Genomic DNA, 23,112 nt, shown 5'->3' with positions numbered 1-23,112 from the left:
TGTATCGTTAACTTTTAATAGGAAATAAGATAGTTGAAGGAGAAGATTGGGACATAAATGGTGGAATTGGTAAAGTGCAAAGCGAACGATGTCAAGCTATACATGAAGATTCTCTATGTCCAAGATTATAATCTTAAGAAAAATATGTATTTTATTTATTTATATTTATTATTTACTTCACTTGGTAACTTAATAAGTATGTACATTCGAAAGTTATTTAATTGCCGATAGAAATTTACTTGAAGTCGACTTTATATGAAGTTGTTTTTAGATGACTGCCACGTATTACCATATGGTTTAAAAAAAATTAATTTATTTTATATAAATAGTTTTTTTAAAAAAATTATTTTAAATTATTTTTATTCCCTTCTTCTTTGTTTCGCACTTAGAATTCATTCTCTTTCGATCACTTTTTCAAAACTAATATCAAACATTTTAGTTATGTTCCTCTTATTTATATTTCTTAATCAAATTTATTATTTTAAATATATTTCTTAATCTATATTTTTATTCACTTCTGTGTGAATGATAAAAATTATTTAATAAATACGTAACTATTTATATCATCACATTATTTTAATGTTTATGATGAAATTGATTGGACGTTAAACAACAATTTTGAGAATTCTACTGTTTACATTTTTATCCAGAGTCAATACAAAGATTAATTGAATTGTCATTACTTCTCAGATTCAAGTCATTATAGGTAAAGTTAGTACTTTTATCCTATAAATATTGAATTATTGAGTTATGTTTTTTTATTATAAATAATTTGTGAAATATAATTGTAGTAAGTGTTAATTTGATATCAACAATATGAAGAAATTAACATTGTTAATGTTATCCATACAAATACCCAATTAAATATAATAGGTAATTGTATGAAATTTAACCCTATTATAAAAATAGAGATAATTTTTTCAATAGAACTACGTCAATTAAATATAATAGGTAATTGTTCAATTTTTAATATTTAAGCTTTGTATTCTTGAAGTACTTTAATTTAGATTTCTACCTTTTTCTTACCTTTATCTTCTTCATCTATAATTATAGTATTACTCTAGAATAAACAAAAGTGGAAATATATCACTATTGACAAAGATAATATTAAACAAAAATATTATATTTTGCAATTAAAAGTACATAATTAGAGTACAAATTAGAGGATATAAGAATAAAATTACTCATAAAAATTAAGCCATTACACGCTTGACAATAAAAAAGAAATTAAATATAGTAGTATAATAAAAAAGATAACAATTTTGATGACCATAACCTTTGAAAAAAATCTAAACAAATAAATTTTTATTAAACTTTCATTAAAATCGACTATTTTCTAGATTTTTTGTTTATTGTTTTTAATAATAAAAAATATACTATTTCATTGATAAAATGTACAAATGTATTATTTTATATATAACATCGATATCAAAAAAAATATTTAAACAAAAGTGGGAATATATCACTATTGACAAAGATAATATTTAAATAAAAGTTAAATATAGTATTACTCTAGAATAAACAAAAGTAGGAATATATCACTATTGACAAAGATAATATTAAACAAAAATATTATATTTTGTAATTAAAAGTACATAATTAGAGTATAAATTAGAGGATATAAGAATAAAACTACTCATCAAAATTAAGTCACTACACGCTTGACAATAAAAAAGAAGTTAAATATAGTAATATAATAAAAAAGATAACAATTTTGATGATTATAACCTCTGAAAAAAATCTAAACAAATAAATTTTTATTAAACTTTCATTAAAATCGACTATTTTCTAGATTTTTTATTTATTGTTTTTAATAATAAAAAATATACTATTTCATTGATAAAATGTACAAATGTATTATTTCATACATAACACCGACATCAAGAAAAAAATTATTTAAATTAATAAAAAGCGTATATCTTTATAAGAAAACATATTTAACCTATTGAAAAAATGAAAAAACAAAAAATCAATAATTTCTTATAATGTTGGGACAATACAACATAACCAATTAACCACTCATATAATTTTTTACAATGATATTTATAAGTTGTCTCCTAATTTTTTTTTAATAATACATGACTTATATTAATCTCTGTTTGTTCGGATGAATGCAGTAAAAATTGTTGGAGTCCTGATTCTTCTAGAAAGGAAGACAAGAAACTCATGGATTGAGCCTATACCAAAGAGATATGGATTTAGATTTAGAAGATATGAGTATATTGAGGAATAGGTTTTTTTTTATTTAAATAAAATAAAGAGAAATTAATTTTTATTTGATTCAAAGGATTCACCAAGGATCGAACTCTTGACCTTTCGGATCTAGCGCTTTAATACCATGTCATGATACCACTCATCCCAAAAACTTCATCTGATGAGAAAATATAACACTAATAATTATATCTCTAATACTCTATAAACCTCCATTGTACACATTGTATAAATATCTCATTGGCTCCTCATACTTTCCCTTATATTAAACATCGATCTATACATTAAATCCCTTTAAAAAAAATATTCATAGATCGTTTCAGCACATCGAACATCCTAAATGGTATATAATTTGTTTTAGGTAGCATCGTTTATTTTTTTTTAATAATCCTAAACCTCAATTAATTATATATATTTAGTTTATTTTGTCAAATAAAATATATCTTTAAAAATGTATTTTGTTATTTGAGTTTTTTAAAATATATTTTGTTAAAATTATAATTTTAAGAAGTATAACTATTCTTTTAAATAAAAGTGACATATTAAATTAGGTTAAGTGTGATGAGTAATATTTTAAAATAAGAAGGGAGAAAATATTTGGGTATACATAATTGATTAATTTAAATTAAAAAATTATAATTTTTTTTAATATAAACTTGAGGAACAAATTTTTAGATTAATTACAAAACTTAATTGGCGTCAGTGATTTAAGTATATAGGATATATGATATCGCCATAATATTAGATTTTTTACCGTATTATAAAAATAAATTGATTAATTTAAATTGAGAAATTGTAGTTAATTGATTATTATAAATTTTTTTAAACCAAAATTATAATTGAAAAATTATTAAAAAGAAACAAAATTATTTAATATATTGGAACCAACTCAATGTTAATCACATTTTATTTTTCTATTATAAAATATAATAAAATTTTTATTCTCAAAACAAATTAAAATTAGTTATTTTTTAGAATTTAATTTTTTATAGTATTTTTATAAAGTTTGTACAAAATTTATTTGTCATATTGACTGAACTTATTTATTTAAGTAAACTTTGTTTATGAACTTAATAAACGTGTTTACGTTTTAATCTAATTTAAATTGTACTGGTATATTTTTATTTTTAATTAATTTAATTTTATTTAAATAAATTAAATTTTAAATTACAAAATTTGTATTATTTAAAAATTTAAAATTTAAACAGATATAATTTAAATTAATAATTAAATTTAGTTTTATAAAATTATATGTATTTATATTATTATATTCATATGATTAATTATATTTTTTTAATTTGAAAAAAATAACAAGTTGAAACCGTTAATTCTTGACTAAAACATAAATACGCGTGTATTATTTTTAATTTAAAATTTATTAAATAAATATTCTCTTATTATTTTAATTTTTTATTTTAAATAAATATATTTATATTATTTTAAATTTTAATATTTTAAATAAACATACTCTTATTACTTTAAAATTTTTAAAATTTAAATAAACATACTCATCTTATTTTAAATCATTTTAAAATTAACACAAGTAGATTGATTCAAAATTTTAGAATTTTAAATAAATATATTCTTTTAATTTAAAAATAATATGAATGTATTTAAATAAATGTAGCCATGTTCTTTTAATTGTATGTTAGGGTAGTGTGTGGAATAGGTAGTTGCACGTTAATCGTGTTAAGAAGTGTGGGATAAATATATATAATTTGAGATATTTGATGCCGTGTAACGATTTATGAGCATTTTTTAAAAGAATTTGATGCATAAATTATCTTAGATTGTAGTGTTTAATATAATATTTAAACATACTATTCTAGCACGATTAATATATTAGTAAATTTAGAAAATTTACATTTTTTAATTTAATCTAAGAGAATCAAGTAAAATTAATTTCTCTTTATTTTATTAGCAAATGAAATACATGAAAAATATTAGCTTTGAAATTTGGCGTCAATGATTTCGGGGGATTGTGCTTAACATAGTTGGTTAGTATGAAGACAAAAAAAACGAAAATAGAGTTTTTTACCAGTGTAAGGAAGATATTATAAATGTCAAGGTAATTCATCGTAATTTCATGTGATGGAAGACAAAAATATAATTATGGTATATTGTAAACTGGTTGATAGTATGAGTATAGTTAAAATTTTAGCATGATCTCTTTCATATTTATTGCATGTCTCTTTAGTTGGTGGTGTTATAGTTTATTTTGATGATATAATGGTAGTTTAATTGTGTGAGTGAAGTCTTTTTTATTTAGTTGGATTTTTTCTATGTCTATCCTATTCTTGATGGAATGCTAAAATAAATATTTTTATTAGTTGTTTTTTTCTCTATTTTTGAGTCAATTTTATTTTAAAAAATTTTTAAAAAATATTGTTGTAGACAAAATTAATAATATTATGTTCAATTATTTAAGGAGACCAAATTAATATTTTGATTAAATACTTTTGTTTCATTGAAAATAAATTATAGTTTCATTAAAAATAAATTTTAGTTTGTTAGTAAAAACACAAAAACGTACATGACAGTGAAATCATAATTTCTAGATATGTAAATTATTGTTTTATTATCTTCAAAAATAATTTATTTATAGAATAATTTTAAAAAATCAACAATAATTTGTATGAAAATAATTTATTAGTAAAATAAAAGTTAATTGATTGATTATCATGACATTTAATTTAATGGTAAATTTGTAATTGAACATATTTTTACAACTTAATTTAAAATCTGTTTACAGCTTAATTTGAAATCTGTGTTAAAGAAAAAATTTAGCAACTAAAAATGTAAGCATGAGAAACAAAACAAAGCTCGTCAAGAAGATAGAAAAAAAATAGATGGTACCATTTTTGCCATTTCTATAAAAAAACATGAATTTAGTTTATTTAAAGAAAAATTGGTCAAAAAGAATGAAGAAGAAGAACGTCTCAAATTCATCCCTTAGAAATTTAGGAATAATACACACAAAAAATTAAAACTATTTTAAAGATAGTTATTTGATCTATTCAAACCGATTTTTTTTAAAAATTATTGGTATAAAATAAATCAATTTTTTTTTTAAACCATATGATAATCCATAATAGCCATCAAGCAACTTCATGTAAAATTGATTGCAACTCCATCTTAATTGACACTTAATACATCTTTCTATATATATGCCATCTATATTAGTTTATGACTAATCACAACACACATATAAGGTATATTCCTTAGGCTGAGGCGGAGCCAGGTATAAGGAAAGGGCGGCAACGGTCCCCCTTATTTTAATTTTTTATATGTAAATTATATTTAAATTTCAGTTTAGCTCCTCCTTAAAATTTTATTTTAGTCTTATTTTATTGTGTAAATATTTTTTGCCCCCTTCTAATATTTTATCTAGCTCCGCCTTGCTTAGGCAACTCAAATGTTGTTTCAGTTTGGGCAATTTTATACACAAGAACTAGAGACACATTCGATCACAAAAACACTCATAAATTTTATCACAAAAATAGTAAAATACTAATGAACTAAAGACAGCACCAAAGGAACTAAAAACACAGTGTACTAAAACAAATACACTTCTCTTCCCTCTTCCTATCCACATTCCAAACAAACCAAAAAACAAAAGTATGAATGCATTCACCTCCGGCACAATGGAACAATGTGGTTAATCACACGCTCAGCATCAGGCAGGAACACTCTCCTCGTCCGCAGGTCCATTATTCACATCTTGAGCCTTAGGATTAAGAACCAGTGCATTAAAATGGTGACCATCAGCAGCCTCTTGACCAACAACAACTGAATTTTGTGGAACAGGTTCATGATTGTCACCTTCAGGATTCAGAGGAAATTGGTTGCTCTTCAAGAACGAGGGCCTCCCATGTTCAAGAACAACATGAGCTGCTACGCCATGTTCAAGAACCACCGGTGCGTCAACATGATCAGTAGCTTCTTTAATAATTTTTTTTCAAGCATAGTTATAAAAATAAGATATTATTATACATTAAAATTTAATCTCTAAAATGTTTTTTAAAAATATATATTTATTATTGGATATTATTGTTATATTTTTAAATTATTTATAGACATTTTTATCGATAATAAAATTCGAATACATTTTTATTAGTATTTGAATAATTTAGAAGCACTTTTGATGGTTAACCATAAGCCTGTAAGGGTAAGGACAATGAGGCATGCATGAGATATGGAAGAGTTGGTGGTCCCGGAGATAGATACATGAGAAGAGTAGTTGGGTACGTGGAGGGTCAGTGAGGGATGCATGAGAATAATGGTTGTTGGTTACGGTGAGCAGGAACAATACAATCCAATGAGAGTTTAATTTTAATAGGTTATTAGTATAAAATATTTTATACAATTATATAATTATATCTGATATTTTAAATGATTATTTATATATTTAATATAAAAAATAATTATTTTTTGTTAATATAACGTAATTGAATACATTGTAAAAAAATTATTTTACACGATATATCAAAATTAAATTCATAGAATAATGTATAAACTTGTAACCTTTTTAGGGTCTGCCCAATAGAGCGAAAACAGCAGAGCAGTAGTGCGGGGCTGTGGGCTAAAAGCTGAAATCCAAAGACAGTCTAAATTTTTATTCATTAAGTTCTATAACTAACTACTGACAAAAAAAAAAAACTATTGGAGTTCGGTATATCCTGTTCAGGTTGACTAAACTTGATCCGATCCGGTCTATAGGCAGACCCTTAGACTCTTGTACTTTTTTTGTCAAAAAATAATAAGCTTTCTAGGGTGAGTAAAACAAAAAAAAGAGTGCAAAGTTTAATATTTTAATTTGATTGTGCAAGTATGCTACATGGTACTGGTATTTGGCGTGTATCTTCAATTTTTTTTTAAATAATTATTGACATAGTTGTCCAATACAATTGTTAATGTAGCATTTCTGAAAACAGAAAAAAAAACCTAGAGGAGATGAAAAAAATGAGAATAATAGAGCACATCATTTTAAGAAAAATAATTAAAAGACTTCACTTATTTTCATGATTTCTAAATAAATAAAAAAATTTATTCATATTAACAATTGACAATAAAAAACAAGAAGAATAGAACAGAATTCCTGAAGTGAATCCTTAAACTAGAAGATGGGGAACTCAACATTGTCTGGACAATTTGCATCTGGTAGTACTGGACATTCAATGAAGCTTCTGGAGGCTGCTGATTTATCAACACAAAGAACTATCTCATTAAGCTGGATATTACCAGAAACATCTGTGTTGCATCTTATGCCAGCTTTAAACCCTATTGCTTCTTTTATAACTTGTCTTATCTTTTCAACGCTGTAGTTCTTTCCATCTGGTTTGATTCCTGCATGCATCAATGCATCAATATAATGTGAAAGTATTTAATTGGAAGATGTATTTTTATATATAATTGGTCCATAAAAGTGGTTAATTACCATTATTTAGAAGGATTTGAAGGAGGTCAATATGGTCCTTGAGGTTCAAAGTGAAGTCAAAGTATGCATGTTGGTGAAGAACAGAGTGGGAGCAAGTGCCATGTTTGTCCCATTCATGTTTCCAGAGCTTCATGTTGTCGCTGTTTGTGCTGTTTGTCTTCTTCTTGCTTGGACAAGAGAATGCTGCCCAACTTGTTTCTGCTCTTGGAACTATGTCACTCATCTGATGATTGGTACGGTACATCACAAATAACACATTATTTATGTAAGTTTTAGTCTATGTTAATGTTAATACTGATTTATGTTAATCTTAAAATCAATACTCCTTACTTTCAAATGTTTCTCTTAATTCTATAGGTTAAATTATATGGCCAATTCTATAGTATCTATTAATTGTTGTCTAATTTTTGCCTAACTTACTTTTTGTAGTAAATTTTGATTTTTTAAAAATAATTTATTATTATATCTTTTAAATTAAATATTAATTTTTAACTTTTTTTTTGGTAAATAGATACTATAGCATTCACCAAACTATATATTGATCTTCATATTGGTATCCTATTGTATAATATCGTGTGTTTGTGAACCAACTATATATATAATAAAGCAGCCATCAATGCGGATAATAACCTAACTGAAGTAGTAAGCATGTATGTACCTTGGATTCGTCGAAGGAGTTTTCTACAGATTTGCAATTGGATGGAAATGATCCATTGTTGAAATTAGGCCAAAGGCCATGAACGGTGAAATTGGAGGCTGGTTTTCCTGTCTGAGGAAAGCAGCAACCTTGCTTTGTGTCACAGGATGAACTTGGCCACTGCAACAGTGATAAGGATCATTAATCTTAATTAATTACTTTGCCCGAAAACGAAGAGGTAGAAGAAAATTAAATGGCTTAGGCTAATCAGCTACCTGTTGTACAAAGTAGAAAAAATCAAAATCCTGTGAAACACAAATGTTTGCAAGAGCTACAAGTATCAAAAACTTGATGGGAATAATGGAGCTGTTTGCCATTTTCATCTCTCTTTGGTCTTAACTATTTCCTTTTAATGGGAGATGTTAATTAGTATTAATGATAGGTCCTTTTATAGGCAACGAAGCAGTGTGTGTGGGGAAGGTGCAAGTGCAACACCTCAATTTTATTCTTTTCTATTTTCGTGGAGCATGTGCAATATAAAAGTGAAACCTATATTTGAAAGGGAGATCACACCATGTTTGACCTGAATCATGTTTTTGTGTGGAGTATTTATATGTAAATCACGAGGTAATTAAGTAGTTTAACTAATTAAATGGTTTACAAGAAGGATAATCCAAAACGGTGAGCTAGCTAAGAATGCTTTGGTTACGAAATGTACAGCTACAGTGATTTTTTTTTTAATTAAAAGGTGAACAGCTAGAGTGTTATTTTATTAGATTGCGACAACACGTTTAGATTAGGTTGGAATTTTGTTTGGACCTTTGAGCCTTACTCCTCTGTCTCGTAAAAAATAATAGTAATGTTTAGATGTATGTAAGTTTGGGCCAAGTTCGATTGAGATCAAATTGATAGGAGACTGGGACTCAGACTGCAATTCCAGGATCAAGTATTCTGTTTCTTAATTGAAATTAAAATTTTAGTTTTGATATACAAATTTTTAGTCTCTTCCATTTTTTTAACAAAAATAGAGACAAAGTATTAAAAATTTTAAAGACGAAAACTAAAATTTTAATAATATTTTTTTAATTATTTTTATTTAATTTTTTAAATTTGTTTCTAATTTTTTATATTTATTTTAAACTAAATATAATATTGAGAGTAGTACATTTTATACCAAATATCTTAATTTCTATGTCTCAGTTTTAATCTCCCTGCTAAATACAATCATAAAGAACCTTTGAGATGTTGAAGATTATTGAGCTAGCTTTGGGATAAACATACATTTCATCCATTCAAACACTTCTGGGCTCAAATACAATACTAACCGTATGGCCCATTATTATAATTATTTGATTTGATACTATACACATGATTAATAGATTTGCTTAATTAGTATTTTAGAAACTTTGAACTCTCCATCTTCATAGCTTGATGTCATGTATTATCTGAATTATGGAGATATAGGTACCAACTAGAGCAATAATTGACCCTGTAAACAGAATTCCTATGATAATAACCAATTCCATTCCAAACTTTTGAGCTGCTTTATTCATCTTCAAGTAGCATAAACATGGAAAAATCCATGAACCTGCCACACTCAAGAATGCTCCGATAAACGCCATAACATAGGCAAAAAAAGGAATGAATAATGCCACAAGCAAGGTGCTTAGCACAATGATTGTTCTGATGAGGATGACAACAGGTCTACCCTTATATAAAAGAGGTAATGTTTCTTCAATCGCATTGGTTATTGGGGTGATTATAACAGCATACTTGGTAAAAGGGTTAATTAATGTGGTGTAAATTGCTATCTTAGTGCTTATTTTTTTTGTTGGAAGATTTAAGGTTACTTGAGAGTTCACATGTTCTCCAAACATCTTGTACCCTATAATAGCCATGGACCCATAGGTTATAGTGCTTGTGATGAAGCATACCATCAAAACCTGCATTTAGCAAAATAATGAGTGATATTGTTTCTTTTGTACACTTTGTTTTTTAGTAATTACCTAAACTATTGAGTAAAGTATCGTTTTTGTCCCAATGTTTGGGTAAGTTTTAAAGTTGTTTCTAACGTTTCAAAATTGACTCAATGTTGTCTTGCCGTTAGGATCCGTTAACAAAATTGACGGCGGGACAAAATTGAGACGATTTTGAAATATTATGGACTTAAATAGGATAAAAATGTTGGGGACAAAAACGATACATAGAAATAAATTTTAATTTTATCTTTCAATAATATCAATTTTTTACTATACATAGTATTTAATTATTTTTTAATCACATCTAAGTAAATTACATTTAATCATATTTCTTTCATTCTAAATAAATTAATTTTTTTATAATTTTACTCTTAAAGATTTTTAGTTATCATGAAATGTTTGTAGAATGACTAGTATATAAACTTGCGAAAAAGAAAAAAAAAATATATATACAATAAAATATAAATTATACATTTTGTCTCTAATGTATCAAAATTCTTTAAAATTAAAAAAAAATAAATTTATTTAAAATGAAAGTAATGTGATTAAGTATAATTTACTTCGATGTAATTAAAAAATAATTGAATTACTATGTACAGCAAAAATTTGATATTATTAAAAGATAAAATTAAATTAAAATTTATTTTTATGTATCGTTTTTGTCCCAACGTTTTTGTCCTATTTAAGTCTCTAACGTTTCAAAATTATTTTAATTTTGTTCCGCCATTAATTCTATTATAAATCCCTAATGACAGGACAATATTGAGTCAATTTTAAACTGTTAGGGACTTAAATAGGACGATTGAAACGTTTGAGATAAGTTTGAGACTTACCCACAAATCAAACAAATCTATACTTTACTCCTAAACTATTTTATAGCAATGGTAAGGAAAAGTCAAAAGTTAATACCTTGTAGAATTGAGTTCTATCTTTCATGGAATTGCGCAGTGTAGGAAAGACTGCATGTCCACAGTAACAAAATGCAAAGAGACTTACAGTAGAAGGCAACCCTTTCCAATTAACTATCTCTCCTTTCTGATGAAACCCAATTCCATCAACTTCACCAACACACACAACACAAACAATCAAAATAAGAGAAGCCACAACCCCACCAACAGAAATGTAGGCCAAAACTCCCAAGCTTTTCAACCAAGTGGTTGGCAGTATCACGAGCGCAGTTAGCAAGACAAAACCGGCTTTGCCTCGGATTCTAAGGCCAGCAATCTTGAAATTCATATTTGGAAACAACTTCTCAAGGTTGTCACCTTCTAGAATGAGAAATTCTACCGCAATTAAATAGAGCTCTAAGTACATGAAAATGGCTACCACAACTCTTCCTTTGTAACCGAAAGCAACCTTGCCTATGTCAGGGTAGGATTTGATTAATGGATGTGCGTCCATGCACCTTTGAAGAAGCAATCCTGTGTACCAACACACAGTAGCAACAATGAGGAGCAAAATTAAACTCATCCACCCTCCTTGAGACACTGCATATGGCATTGAGAGTATCCCAACACCTATGGAAAAGAAATTAAAGAGAAGAGATTAGAATAATTAATATAGCTGGCACAAAGTTATATAGTTTGATATGATAGATATAGTACCTGACAAGGCATTGAGTCCGTTCAAACATGTTTTGAAGAAGGATGTTCCTCCTCTAAGGGATTCTCCTGATGAATAGGAAACTTGGACTTGATGGTTTTGACTCTCCATAACAAAAGTAATATTATGATGCATGCAAATTGGAGCTGTTCTCAAAATGAATCACCATACACCTGAGTATAGTGATGAGAATGATGAGTAGATAAGCATCATGGTCAGCAATGGCTACTCAGTGAAGGCCATCCCCATGTATATGTATCTGATGATTCATCGCTTTATAGTGAAAGGAACCTATTCTTACATCTCTTGCATTCTCGCTTAAAATAATCCGAAAGATTTGGAGCTTATACGGTTATACCTCACGTGCGTCTTTTATTAATTAAATAAAAAAATTGGCAGTATTATATATTATTGGAAGAATTTTAAGTGTATCAGAAATATCAATATTCTAATTATTTTAACTGTTGATCTAAATTATAAAAAATATATATAATATATTAATTGACGGTTAAAATAACTGAAACACTAATATTTTCGGTATACTTAAAATTTTTCATATACTATTAGAAGGTGTTCACCTGTTCTATTATACTTTAGTGAAACATTTTGTTCCATTCCTTTTAACCATTTAGATTTAATTTTAGAAAAAAGAAATGGCCTAGATTGACGAGAAATCATTGTTATGAACTGCAACTTGAGAGGCATATGGTGGGCGTGACGTGACATCTTTCCATCCTTTTGTGAGCTTACAAAATTTGAACCAATCTTCTATGTCCAATCCATTTGGAAGCTAATAACTAGCATTGTGTGGTTGTGGGTTTAGGATAAAGCTAGTTGAAGTGTTACTAAAATAAATTTAAAAAATTATATTTATTAGATTATGTTGAGTTAATATTCAATTTAGTGCTTAAAACATTAACTTCATATATGTTATTTTTTATAATTTATATAATTGCTACATAATAATAAATATTGCTATTTGTCGATGATAAATTATATTAAGCAGCATAATTTATTCAAAATATTATAGTATCTTTTAACACATAAATCATGGCAGTGTGATGTGTTTTACAAAAATATATCAACTGTAGTGCTCTATCACTAAATAATAATAAAATAATAGATTTTTAAAATTATACATAAAATTTATTAGTCTATCATAATTTATGTTAAAAAAAATACAAGCACTCAATATCCCTGTTATAATTTATGTATAAATTAAATAATAAAAATCTAACACGTCAAATTTTTTGAGTAAAAATCAAACAAAACATAAAATATAAATTGTGAATAACAATCTTGTAAAAAGTAACATTCATAAATTTATAATAATAAAATATTAAATAATAATAAAAAGTTTATTAAAAATTTTATTTTAATAGCATAAAAATTATCCTAATGAAAAAAAATTATGATGAAGACTATTAGACTAATATTTTATATGAAGATTATTATACTAATATTGAATTTCTGGATAAATTTAATAGGAATAAAGTTTAAAATTACTCGCAATCTAGTATTTTTAAATATCGTATTTTGTCTAATTATTTTCATGATAAACTAGTTGTTGGATTATGTTTGAGTATATTTTTTTTCAGATTAAAAATACTACTATAATACCAAGATTTTATTATTAGAAGAATTTTATGTGATTATTAAAAAGTTAAGATCATAGAAATATTATGATTAGAAAAATATTTATGGTTTGCAGAAAAAAAATCGTTAAAATTTTGTGTTTGTAGATACATCGAAAATTCAGTCAAAGAATAGTATTTTTTATTGGAGATATTAATCAGTCAAAGAATAGTATTTTTTAAATTCTTCTTTGCAAATAATTATAATATTTTTTATTTATTTTTATTTAAAAATAAAATATTAGGATCATTATATATATATATATATAATTCTTTTGTATGAATTGCATTATGAATTTTTTTAATTAGGAAAATTTTTAACTAATAAATTTTTTTATTTAATTATTCTATACAAAATTTTTGAATGCTTGATATCTTAATTTTTTTAAAATAATAAAATATGCCTTAATAAGTAAGTATGAAAAATAAGTATTTTTATAATAGTAATACATCTAGATATCTAAATCAAACAAAAAAAATTCTTTTAACAAATCTTTAACAATTGAAAAGTTAACACAATAAATATGTATGAATCAAAGTGACAAACAAAAATAAGAGTTGTGATAATGGTAATATGATATGGTGGTAATTGATTGCGGTTGGGGTTAATAGAAGAAAAAAAAACAAAAAAAAATAAAACAAGGCAACATAATATTATAATAGTGACGGCAAGACAATAATAATTATATATGTAAAAAAATAATAAGAGAAAATAATAATGTATAATATGATGAGATGATATAATCAAAATAAAAATTAATAATTTTAAAATAATAATAAAATTAAAGATAATTAAAATGTTCAATATTAAATTACAGAAATAATTTTTTGTCTATTAAAATTATGTATAAGAAAAAGAATGTTTTGCATATAAATATAAATTTTTAAATTTATTTTAAATTAAATAGAATTGAAAAAATAAATAAATTTAATAATATAAATAATTAATTTGTATATAATATTAATAAATTTTTATTTTAATTTTGTTACACATAATAACAACAAAATGTTTTTCTTAATTTTTTAATTTAAATTTATTTATTTTATATTTTTTATATATATTAAATAACTTAAAATATTTTATTTTTTATAATTTATTTTTTAATTATTGATATTAAATTTATAATTTAAGAAATAAAAATATAAAAATATTTTTTTAACTCAATACAAAAATGGCTGAACTTAAGCCGTTAGTCAATATATAATATGAGTACATGATGTTTAGTGTTCAATTTTTTTTTCTATTTTAACTTTGCCAACATAATTTAAAACTAACATTGCAGTTATATATTTACTAACTGTTACAAAACATTTACGCATATATAACTTCTTTCTCAATCCTCCATTCAAATAATCAACATTTTTTCTTTTAAATTTTTTTACTATTTCTCTGATTTTATTTATTTCTCTTATTCAACTCTCTAACAATTTCAACTTTTTAATAACTTTTTAGATAGTTTCATAAAATAGATAATAACTATGGTAAAGGTTGATTTTCTAGCCATGTATGAAAAGAACAAAAAAAGAATAATTATGATAAAAAAAAGTGTTCAATCATCATCAACAGTGATTAATAATTTTTTGTAGATCTTATTATATTTTAAGATATTCATTTAAATTATATTGTATTTAAGTTTATGTTAATTTTAGTTTGTACTTTGTACTATTTTGTTCTTAGTACATTATACTCTCATCAGCAATTTAATTTCACTCTAATTATTTTATGAGAGTTTTTGTCATAATTTCTTTAAAAAAAAGCTAATAGCAAAAATTAACAAAAATAGAATAATTAGTATTGTTTTTTTTCACACAATACATTTGTTTGTCAAAACAATTTTTTACAAGATCTATATTTTAAATATTTTATGTATTTATCATTCATATACTCATATGTATGATAATGTAGATTATGTTAAATAATCTATATTGTATGACTCTAATCTATATATGTGTATATATGTCTATATATATTATATTTTATTATTGACCAAATTCGAACCAAATAAAAAATAAAACAAAATATTTATGTTTACTTTATCATATCTTGATGATATTATAATTTGTTCTTGCAAAAGAAAAAAATTTAATAAAATATTCATATAAAAAATATTGATATAATTTTTTAATAATAATTTTTTTATTAAAATATGTTATTTTACTATATCTTTTAATAAATAATTTTTATGTAGAGTATACTATGAGTACATAATATATAAAATGTAATTCTATATTAACTTGACATTTTAATGCTCCTTCATCATGTTATTTAATAAATCAGCAAAACAGTCACAATCCAAGCACAATTAAATCACAACACAAAACAGTAAAACACAACACATAAAATTAGTAATAAACCAGAGCTAATCACTAATCAACAAAGGCCAAGATCAGTATGCCGACAATAGAAGTAAAGGAGCAAATATAAACTTTCGTCTCAATTGGCTTTGCGTTCGGGAGACATAGGAAAAGGCTCATTTCGGACAGTGATCCTTATCGCAATCAATTATTCAACAATTATTATTACAAAGAACCCATAATCAATTTATTTTAGTCACAAAAAAATAACTAATTCATTATATATATATGATAAAATAGGTTATGTTAAATTATTTATATATATCATATTTTATTATTGACCAAATTTAAACCAAATAAAAAATAAAGCCAAATATTTATGTTTACTTTATCATATCTCGATGATATTGTAACTTATTCTTCTAATAGAAAAAAAATTAATAAAATATTAATATAAAAAATATTGATATAATTTTTTAATAATACATTTTTATTGAAATATATTACTTTGCTATATTTTGTAATAAATATTTTTTATGTAGAGTACATCAGAAGTACATAATATATAAAGTGTAATCACACATATTAAATTTATGTTATTTCACAAACTGCCCTAACCAATCCTCTCTCTCTCTCTCTATATATATATATATATATATATATATATATATATATATATTAATCAAATTCGAACCAAATAGAAAGTAAAGCCAAATATTTATGTTTACTTTATCATATATCGATAATATTATAATTTATTCTTGAAAAAAATAAAATATTCATATAAAAAATATTGATATAATTTTTTAATAACAATTTTTTTATCAAATATGCTACTTTGCTATATTTTTTAATAAATATTTTTCATAGAGAGTACATCAAGAGTATATAATATATAAGATATAATTTTATATTAAATTTAGTTATTTTACAAACTGCCATAACCAATCTATTTTATATATATAAAACATCAATATTTAATGTTTGATACAAAATGAATGAGACCTCACAAAGAAAAAGGCTTAAAAAGAGTTGAGTTTAAACACAAATCATTATCATTACATTTTATTTGTTGACCATACAAAATTACAAACATAATTAATGCATTCATTCACCAAAATATTCAAAGAAAAAAAAAGACAGAATCCAAATAGCTTTTACAATATCTCACAAAAAAATTTGAAAAAAAATAGTAAATTAAATGCCATATATTTTTTGTTGAGGTGGCAGTTAATCACTTCAATATAAATACCTTAAAATTTGAACATGTCAAAAAAATGTATCACATTACATATTGCGAGAAGATAAAATACATACATAAGAATTTGGCGTATTTTGTACCAAGATCGCTAGGTGATATGAAAATGTTTTACTTAAACATTAATAATGTTCCATATATCAAACACTATTCTTTCTAAATAATGTTAGGTGATATTAGGTGTAATTCCTTTTTTGGTGACTGAATATAACACAAAGAAAAAGGACTTAAGAGAAAGAGCAGCACTCCTCTCTAATAATAATGTCTAAATTATTAGGGGACAGTAACCACTCTAGGTACACCTGCTTATTTAAAGCAGCAGTCTTAGCCATTAAATCAGCCGCTTTGTTTGCTGTGCGCTGGATGAGCACTAAAGTAGCTGTCCAATTGCGCTGAAGCATCTCTTTGATTTTGTCAAGCAGATCAGAGTCATTCATAATCATGCTAGTTGTGCCTCGCGAAACAAGAAGAAACGCATCAAGATTATCAGACATATAACCTCTTTGCACTCGCAATCCCAAGCCTTCTCCAAATAGCATGAAGTTCATAACAGAGAACACTAGAAAGAGATATACTAGCAGAACAACCTTTCATCCAAATTTCCATGCTGTCTCTAATAATACATCCAAAGCCAGCTAATTGCTCATTTTCAAAAACGCTTGCATCGCAGTTCACTTTACATTATTCATTCATTGGAGGTGGTTCCCAGTTATATTGCAAAGAGGAAGGAATAATATGTTTTTGGTTGGTAACAACCTTAGAGAAATCTCGAGCAGCATGTTGAACTAAGTGAACAATTTTCTTCTTACTCCATGGATCATCTTGATGGAAGACGTCATTGTTCCTATCCTTTCAAATCCACCAAAAGGCCGCTGCAAAGAGAAACTCATTTTTGTTGAGGTTAGAACGAATCCAAGACACAAAATTCAAACTAGAGTCCTCAGCGGTCATTCCCAAATTTAAGTTAATCCAAATCTGACGAGGTTTTTGGCAAGTCCTAAAGCAGTGGTTAATATCCTCTAAAGCAAGATAACATCTCTGACAAAAATCAGAATTAGCAAGACCTCTTTGAAATCGGTAACTAGCTGTAGAAACTCCGTTGTTGAGACAAAGTCAGAGCAGACACTTTCTCTTCTCCAGTATTCTCAAGCGCCAAAGCCAAAGCCAATTTTCATTATCATTCCAGCCAAATTTCTTCTTCAATAGCCATTCATACCCACTTTTAGTTGAGTAGGTGAGAGTAATTGAGCTTGTCTAAACCAACCTGTTTTATCTCCTGCCTGCTTGATAGGATCAAATAGCATCAAATCAAGTTTAACTTCTTCCGGAATCATTGTGCAAAGAGTATCCCACCACCAATCTCCATGGTGCCAGACATCTTCTAGCTTCAAGTGAGAATTAGAGATGTGCACAAAAGGAACCAAAGGAGCTAATGTTCCACATGGTCGCCAAGCATGATACCGAAAAGATTAAGACATCCTGCCTGTACACCAATCAAAACCATCACGAAGCTTTTCTATTGTCTTATAAATCGCTCGCCAAGTGCTTGAAGCATTATTAGAAAAATTGGGTGAAAAGCAAGACCTCCCAGATAAATATTTTGCCAACATAATTCTTACCCAAAACTTATCTTTATTATGCAGTAATTGCCAAACAAACTTTCCTAATAAAGCAAAATTTACACATTGGGTATCTCTAATTCCCAAGCCTCCATATTTTCTTGGAGTGACAACTTTGCTCCACTTGACATAATTTAAGCAACGCTCCCCCACCTTTCCCTTCCACAAGAATTGTCTAAGCACAGAATCAATCTTTTGACAAACCGAAGTAGGAAAAAAAGTCACTTACATCTGATAAATATGAAGAGAAGAAGCAACAGATTTAATTAAGCAAAGTCTGTCTGCTCTGTTAAAGAGCCGACCTTTCTAACTAGCCAGCCTATTCTTGATCTTCTCTAAAGAGTCCAAAAAATTAGACCTAGCAGCTCGAGGATGATTAAGGTTCACCCTAAGTATTTGCCTAAGTCACTAGTAAAAGGAATATGAGAAACACCAGACAACATTTCCTTCCTTCTATTAGAGATATTGAACAAATAGCTTTAGATTTTTCAATGTTAACCTTCATATCTGAAGCTTTGCAGAACAACTCCAAGGTGCGCACAACATTCTGAACTTGATTTTTCTTCGCTTTACAAAAAAGGAGGAGGTCATCTACAAACATAAAGTGAGAAACTCTAGGTCCTCCTCTAGAAACAGCCACACCATTCCAAATACCCTCGTCAACTTGTTTAGAAATGAAGCACGACAATCTCTCCATGTACAAAACAAATAAATAAGGAGAAATTGGATCTCCTTGCCTAAGCCTTCTGCAAGGTTGGAAGCTGCCCAATCTATTCCCATTCCAAAGGATGGAAAAATTTGAAGCCTGAACACAATTCATTACAAGCCGAATAATTAGAGAAAGAAAGCCAAAAGATTCAAGAGTGTGCTCAAGAAAATTCCAATCAACTCTATCATAAGCCTTTTCTAAATCAATCTTAAAGCCATAGCTCCTTTTCTAGACTTTGTTCGCTTAAAAAAGTGAAGAACTTCTTAGGCCACAATAATATTATCAGGCGCTCCTCTACCATGTATAAACCCTCCCTGAGTTGGGCTAACAATCTTATCCAAAAATGGTCGTAGTCTATTAACCAGCACTTTAGTCACTAGCTTATAAATTACATTACAAAGGCTTATTGGCCGAAAATCCTTCAATCTAGTTGGAGGGTCGCACTTAGGGATAAGAACAATCAAAGTTTTCAATAAAGAATGGCTTAACGTCTCCCCTAAGAATGCTTTCTGAACAGTATGCCACACCTCATGACCCACCACATCCCAATATTCCTTGAAGAAAAAAACTTGAAAAACCATCCGGCCCAGGAGCTTTGAACGAGCTCATATTATCCAGAGCTTCTTTAACCTCCAACATTGTTACTGATTTAGACAAATTATCACAAGTATGTTGGCTAAGAGATGGCATAGGAATTTCTCCCATGAAATTAACCTCAATAGGCTCAGTAGAGCAAAAAATATTTTTGAAGAAATGAACAACCTCTCTTTGTAAAACATCCGGATAATCAAACCAAGACCCATCACTGACTAGCAACCCATGAACCTTGTTAGATTTTCTTCTAAGGATGGTTTGCATATGAAAAAAGCTAGTATTTCTATCACCATACCGAACCCATTGATCTATTGACTTCTGGTACCAAAGCAATTCTTTCTGGGCCAAAACTAGATTATACTCAGCTCTCAATTCTTCCTTTTTGTGCTTCAAAATCGAATCATCGTCAACTTCCATTTTCCGTTGAATACAATTCAAATAAGCTTCCAATTCCCTCTTTTTAATAAAAATATTGCCAAAGACCGTAGAGTTGAATTCCAACGAAGCTTCTTGAACCCTCCAATAACTTCCTATGAATGCCAAAGTCTGTACTATCCCAAGATTTATGAACAATGGCCTTGTAATCAGGATGCCTTGCCCATGCCACTTGGAATCTAAAAGGTCAGTTTTCTTTCTTGATAGGAACTCCTTGACATCGGATAAGTAGGGACAATGATCAGAGTGGGAACGACTGAGAACTTCAACAAAAGCTTCTGGAAAAAGAAGGCGACATTCTATAGTACAGCAAGCTCTATCCAATCTCTTTGCAATTTATTTGTTTCCTTGAATTTTATTAAACCAAGTAAACCGTCTTCCAGAGGTTGTCAGATCAAAAAGACCACAAGAATCTAGAGTACTTACAAAGACACTACTACAATTCGAATAGAAATTACCGCCCTTCACCTCATGAACACTCAAAATATCATTAAAATCCCCAACCACTACCCATGGGTCCTGAATGCACAAACCAATATCAAGCAGATGACTCCATAATTCTACTCTATTAGTGGCTTGAGGACTGCTATAAATCGCACTGCAGATCCATCTTTGCCCACCGCCATCAATTTCCAAAGTTACACATTGATTCATAGCCCAAAGAATTTTACAAGAAAATTTTAAATTAGCAGAGAGGAACCAAATTCCTCCCTTGTGTCCAATAGCATCTACAATCCCTACAGGATAATAGCCTAATCTCCCCCAAAATTCTTTCATAGTTTCAAACCCAATATAAGTTTTCACCAAAATAAAAAAAGTTAGTTGAAATTTTCGTACCAACTCCTTACAGTGCACCCGAGACATCTTATTTGACGCCCCCTTACATTCCAACTAATAATATTTAAATAGTCACAATCCATAAAAATAAATTAAATAATTGGAATGTATAATAATTCTACCTCACATTGATGGACCCCTGTCTCCAAGTGTCTTCTGGTGGACTTGCGCCACAGAACCATCATTCTTCTGTTGAGGTTGGTTCTCCAAGTTTGTTGTTGCACTAGCTTTATCAAGATCTTTTTGTACTCGAGAATCCGTTGACAATGTTTCAATAGGTGAGTTTTGAAGCGAAATAGGACGCTGTCTTTTGTGCCCTACTTTAAAAACAGGAGTACTCTAATCCTTGAAAGCCACCTGAGTTGTTCCTAAAGAGCCAAGCGTGGATGGAAGATCCTTCTTTTTCTTAGGCTCCACCTTTGCATTTGATAAAGACTTCACATTTGCATTTGTTGAGGATCCAGCATGCATATTATTAGACCCAAAAGAAAATTTCTTACTCACTAAATTAGAGCATATTGCTACATTGACTTTTTTTTTACACCACATTGGGGCCTTTACCCACTTTTTCCTTGACTTTTCTACTAACTGTAACCCATTCACTCTCTTTTACACGAGTAACCCTATCCATGCGTGATTCTTGCAAATTATCATGCACAAGACCCGCTGCTCCATGCTTCTCCATAATTGAAATTGATTTGGCATTAATTCCAAATTCAAAAGTTGAATTTTGATTTTTTACTGAGATTTGACTACCTTCTGCGGTTTTCTCGTTGTTATCCACCGGAAACAGTGACAGCAGATTTTTCTCCTTCATCATACTTTCCTTCCCAATGCCATTGTTATTTTCTTTCGCATATTCTCTTGTCACGTGTCCAAAGCAGCTACATTTTTTACAAATTAAATTCAAGTGCTCATATTCTATGTCATACATATGACCATCAACTTAAAATTTTTTTATGACTGGAAGTCCCAAGTTAATTTGCACACATGCTCTTGCATACTTGTCCCGCTTCGTAGACTTGGTGGCTAAGTCGATGCAGATCGGTTTGCCAACCGCTGATGCGATCATTTTCATGGCTCTCTCTTGATAATAGTTAATGTTTAAACCTGTGATTCTTATCCAAACCATGGTAGCCCAAAAGTATTTTCATAAGTTCTGAAGGAAGAACTCCAAGGTTTCACCGCAACATAACTACCAGTAATCATCCACGGTCCTCCAAGGAGAACCTTTTCTCTATCCTCAAAGAGATCAAATTTGACTAAAAAATAGCCAAAACTGATATCTAGTACCTCATATCCTCCTTTGGTTCTCCAGACTCCTTTAAGCTGGTGCATGATCGCCGTATAGCTAAATTTTTTCCAAGAATTTTGATCACGATGGCATCTTTGTAGGGTTCTGCTAATATCTCCTTTGCTTTTTCAGTAAACATCACAGTTGGTATTTTCGAATCGCCTTGCTTACCAACTAATGTAGCCATCTTATCCCCATCTAGAGAATCAGCAACCTCCAAAGCTCTCCTTGCTGAGACATCAACAACTTTATCTCTGAATGATATCCGCTGACCTTGAATCTTGTTAATGTCTCCTTTAATCCCCTCCTTTTCACCTGTTGCATCCCCCTCCACTCTTCCCCTTATTGCTTCCGCCGGGCCGACTGCCTCGCTATGTGCCACCCTCGAAGACTCTCTCCCGCTCTCTCCGCTCTCCATTTCAAAAGTCGAAATTTTTAAATGACCTTGTATTAGGTGTAATTCTTTATCTAAATTAAATATTTAGACAAAAAAATATTTTAGAAAATACACATTATATAATTAAATTTTTATTTGTGTATTAATAAAAAATATATAAATTATCTTTATATA

At 27.9% G+C, this 23,112-nt stretch overlaps 2 protein-coding genes across 2 annotated transcripts; both read right to left on the bottom strand.

Annotated features, from left to right (window-relative positions):
- Positions 1-7,327: 7,327 nt before the first annotated feature.
- Positions 7,328-8,695, bottom strand: LOC130970851 (ribonuclease 1-like). The gene is made up of 4 exons (XM_057897051.1): positions 8,561-8,695; positions 8,307-8,465; positions 7,649-7,871; positions 7,328-7,557 (listed from the first exon to the last, which is right to left on the bottom strand). Exons 1-4 carry the CDS (start codon positions 8,666-8,668, stop codon positions 7,328-7,330), a joined length of 720 nt encoding a protein of 239 aa, XP_057753034.1. The 5' UTR covers positions 8,669-8,695.
- Positions 8,696-9,625: 930 nt separating this feature from the next.
- LOC130970613 (amino acid transporter AVT1I-like) lies at positions 9,626-12,069 on the bottom strand. Its single transcript, XM_057896744.1, has 3 exons — positions 11,869-12,069; positions 11,174-11,781; positions 9,626-10,228 (listed from the first exon to the last, which is right to left on the bottom strand). Exons 1-3 carry the CDS (start codon positions 11,999-12,001, stop codon positions 9,707-9,709), a joined length of 1,263 nt encoding a protein of 420 aa, XP_057752727.1. The 5' UTR covers positions 12,002-12,069; the 3' UTR covers positions 9,626-9,706.
- Between the last annotated feature and the right edge of the window lie 11,043 nt (positions 12,070-23,112).

Source organism: Arachis stenosperma, chromosome 3 (assembly GCF_014773155.1).
Source record: "Arachis stenosperma cultivar V10309 chromosome 3, arast.V10309.gnm1.PFL2, whole genome shotgun sequence".
NCBI classification, from domain to species: Eukaryota; Viridiplantae; Streptophyta; class Magnoliopsida; order Fabales; family Fabaceae; genus Arachis; species Arachis stenosperma.
This window is presented reverse-complemented; position numbering and strand designations above follow the sequence as displayed.

Bases quoted from the DNA above. Each gene is read 5' to 3' on its own strand.
- LOC130970851 (XM_057897051.1), bottom strand. From the start codon at position 8,668: ATGAAAATGGCAAACAGCTCCATTATTCCCATCAAGTTTTTGATACTT. The intron at 8,466-8,560 runs GTAGCTGATTAG...TCACTGTTGCAG, and splicing joins TTTTCTACTTTGTACAACAG to TGGCCAAGTTCATCCTGTGA. The intron at 7,872-8,306 runs GTACATACATGC...ACCAATCATCAG, and splicing joins ACTCCTTCGACGAATCCAAG to ATGAGTGACATAGTTCCAAG.
- LOC130970613 (XM_057896744.1), bottom strand. From the start codon at position 12,001: ATGCATCATAATATTACTTTTGTTATGGAGAGTCAAAACCATCAAGTC. The intron at 11,782-11,868 runs GTACTATATCTA...TCTTTTCCATAG, and splicing joins CGGACTCAATGCCTTGTCAG to GTGTTGGGATACTCTCAATG. The intron at 10,229-11,173 runs GTATTAACTTTT...TGCTAAATGCAG, and splicing joins ATAGAACTCAATTCTACAAG to GTTTTGATGGTATGCTTCAT.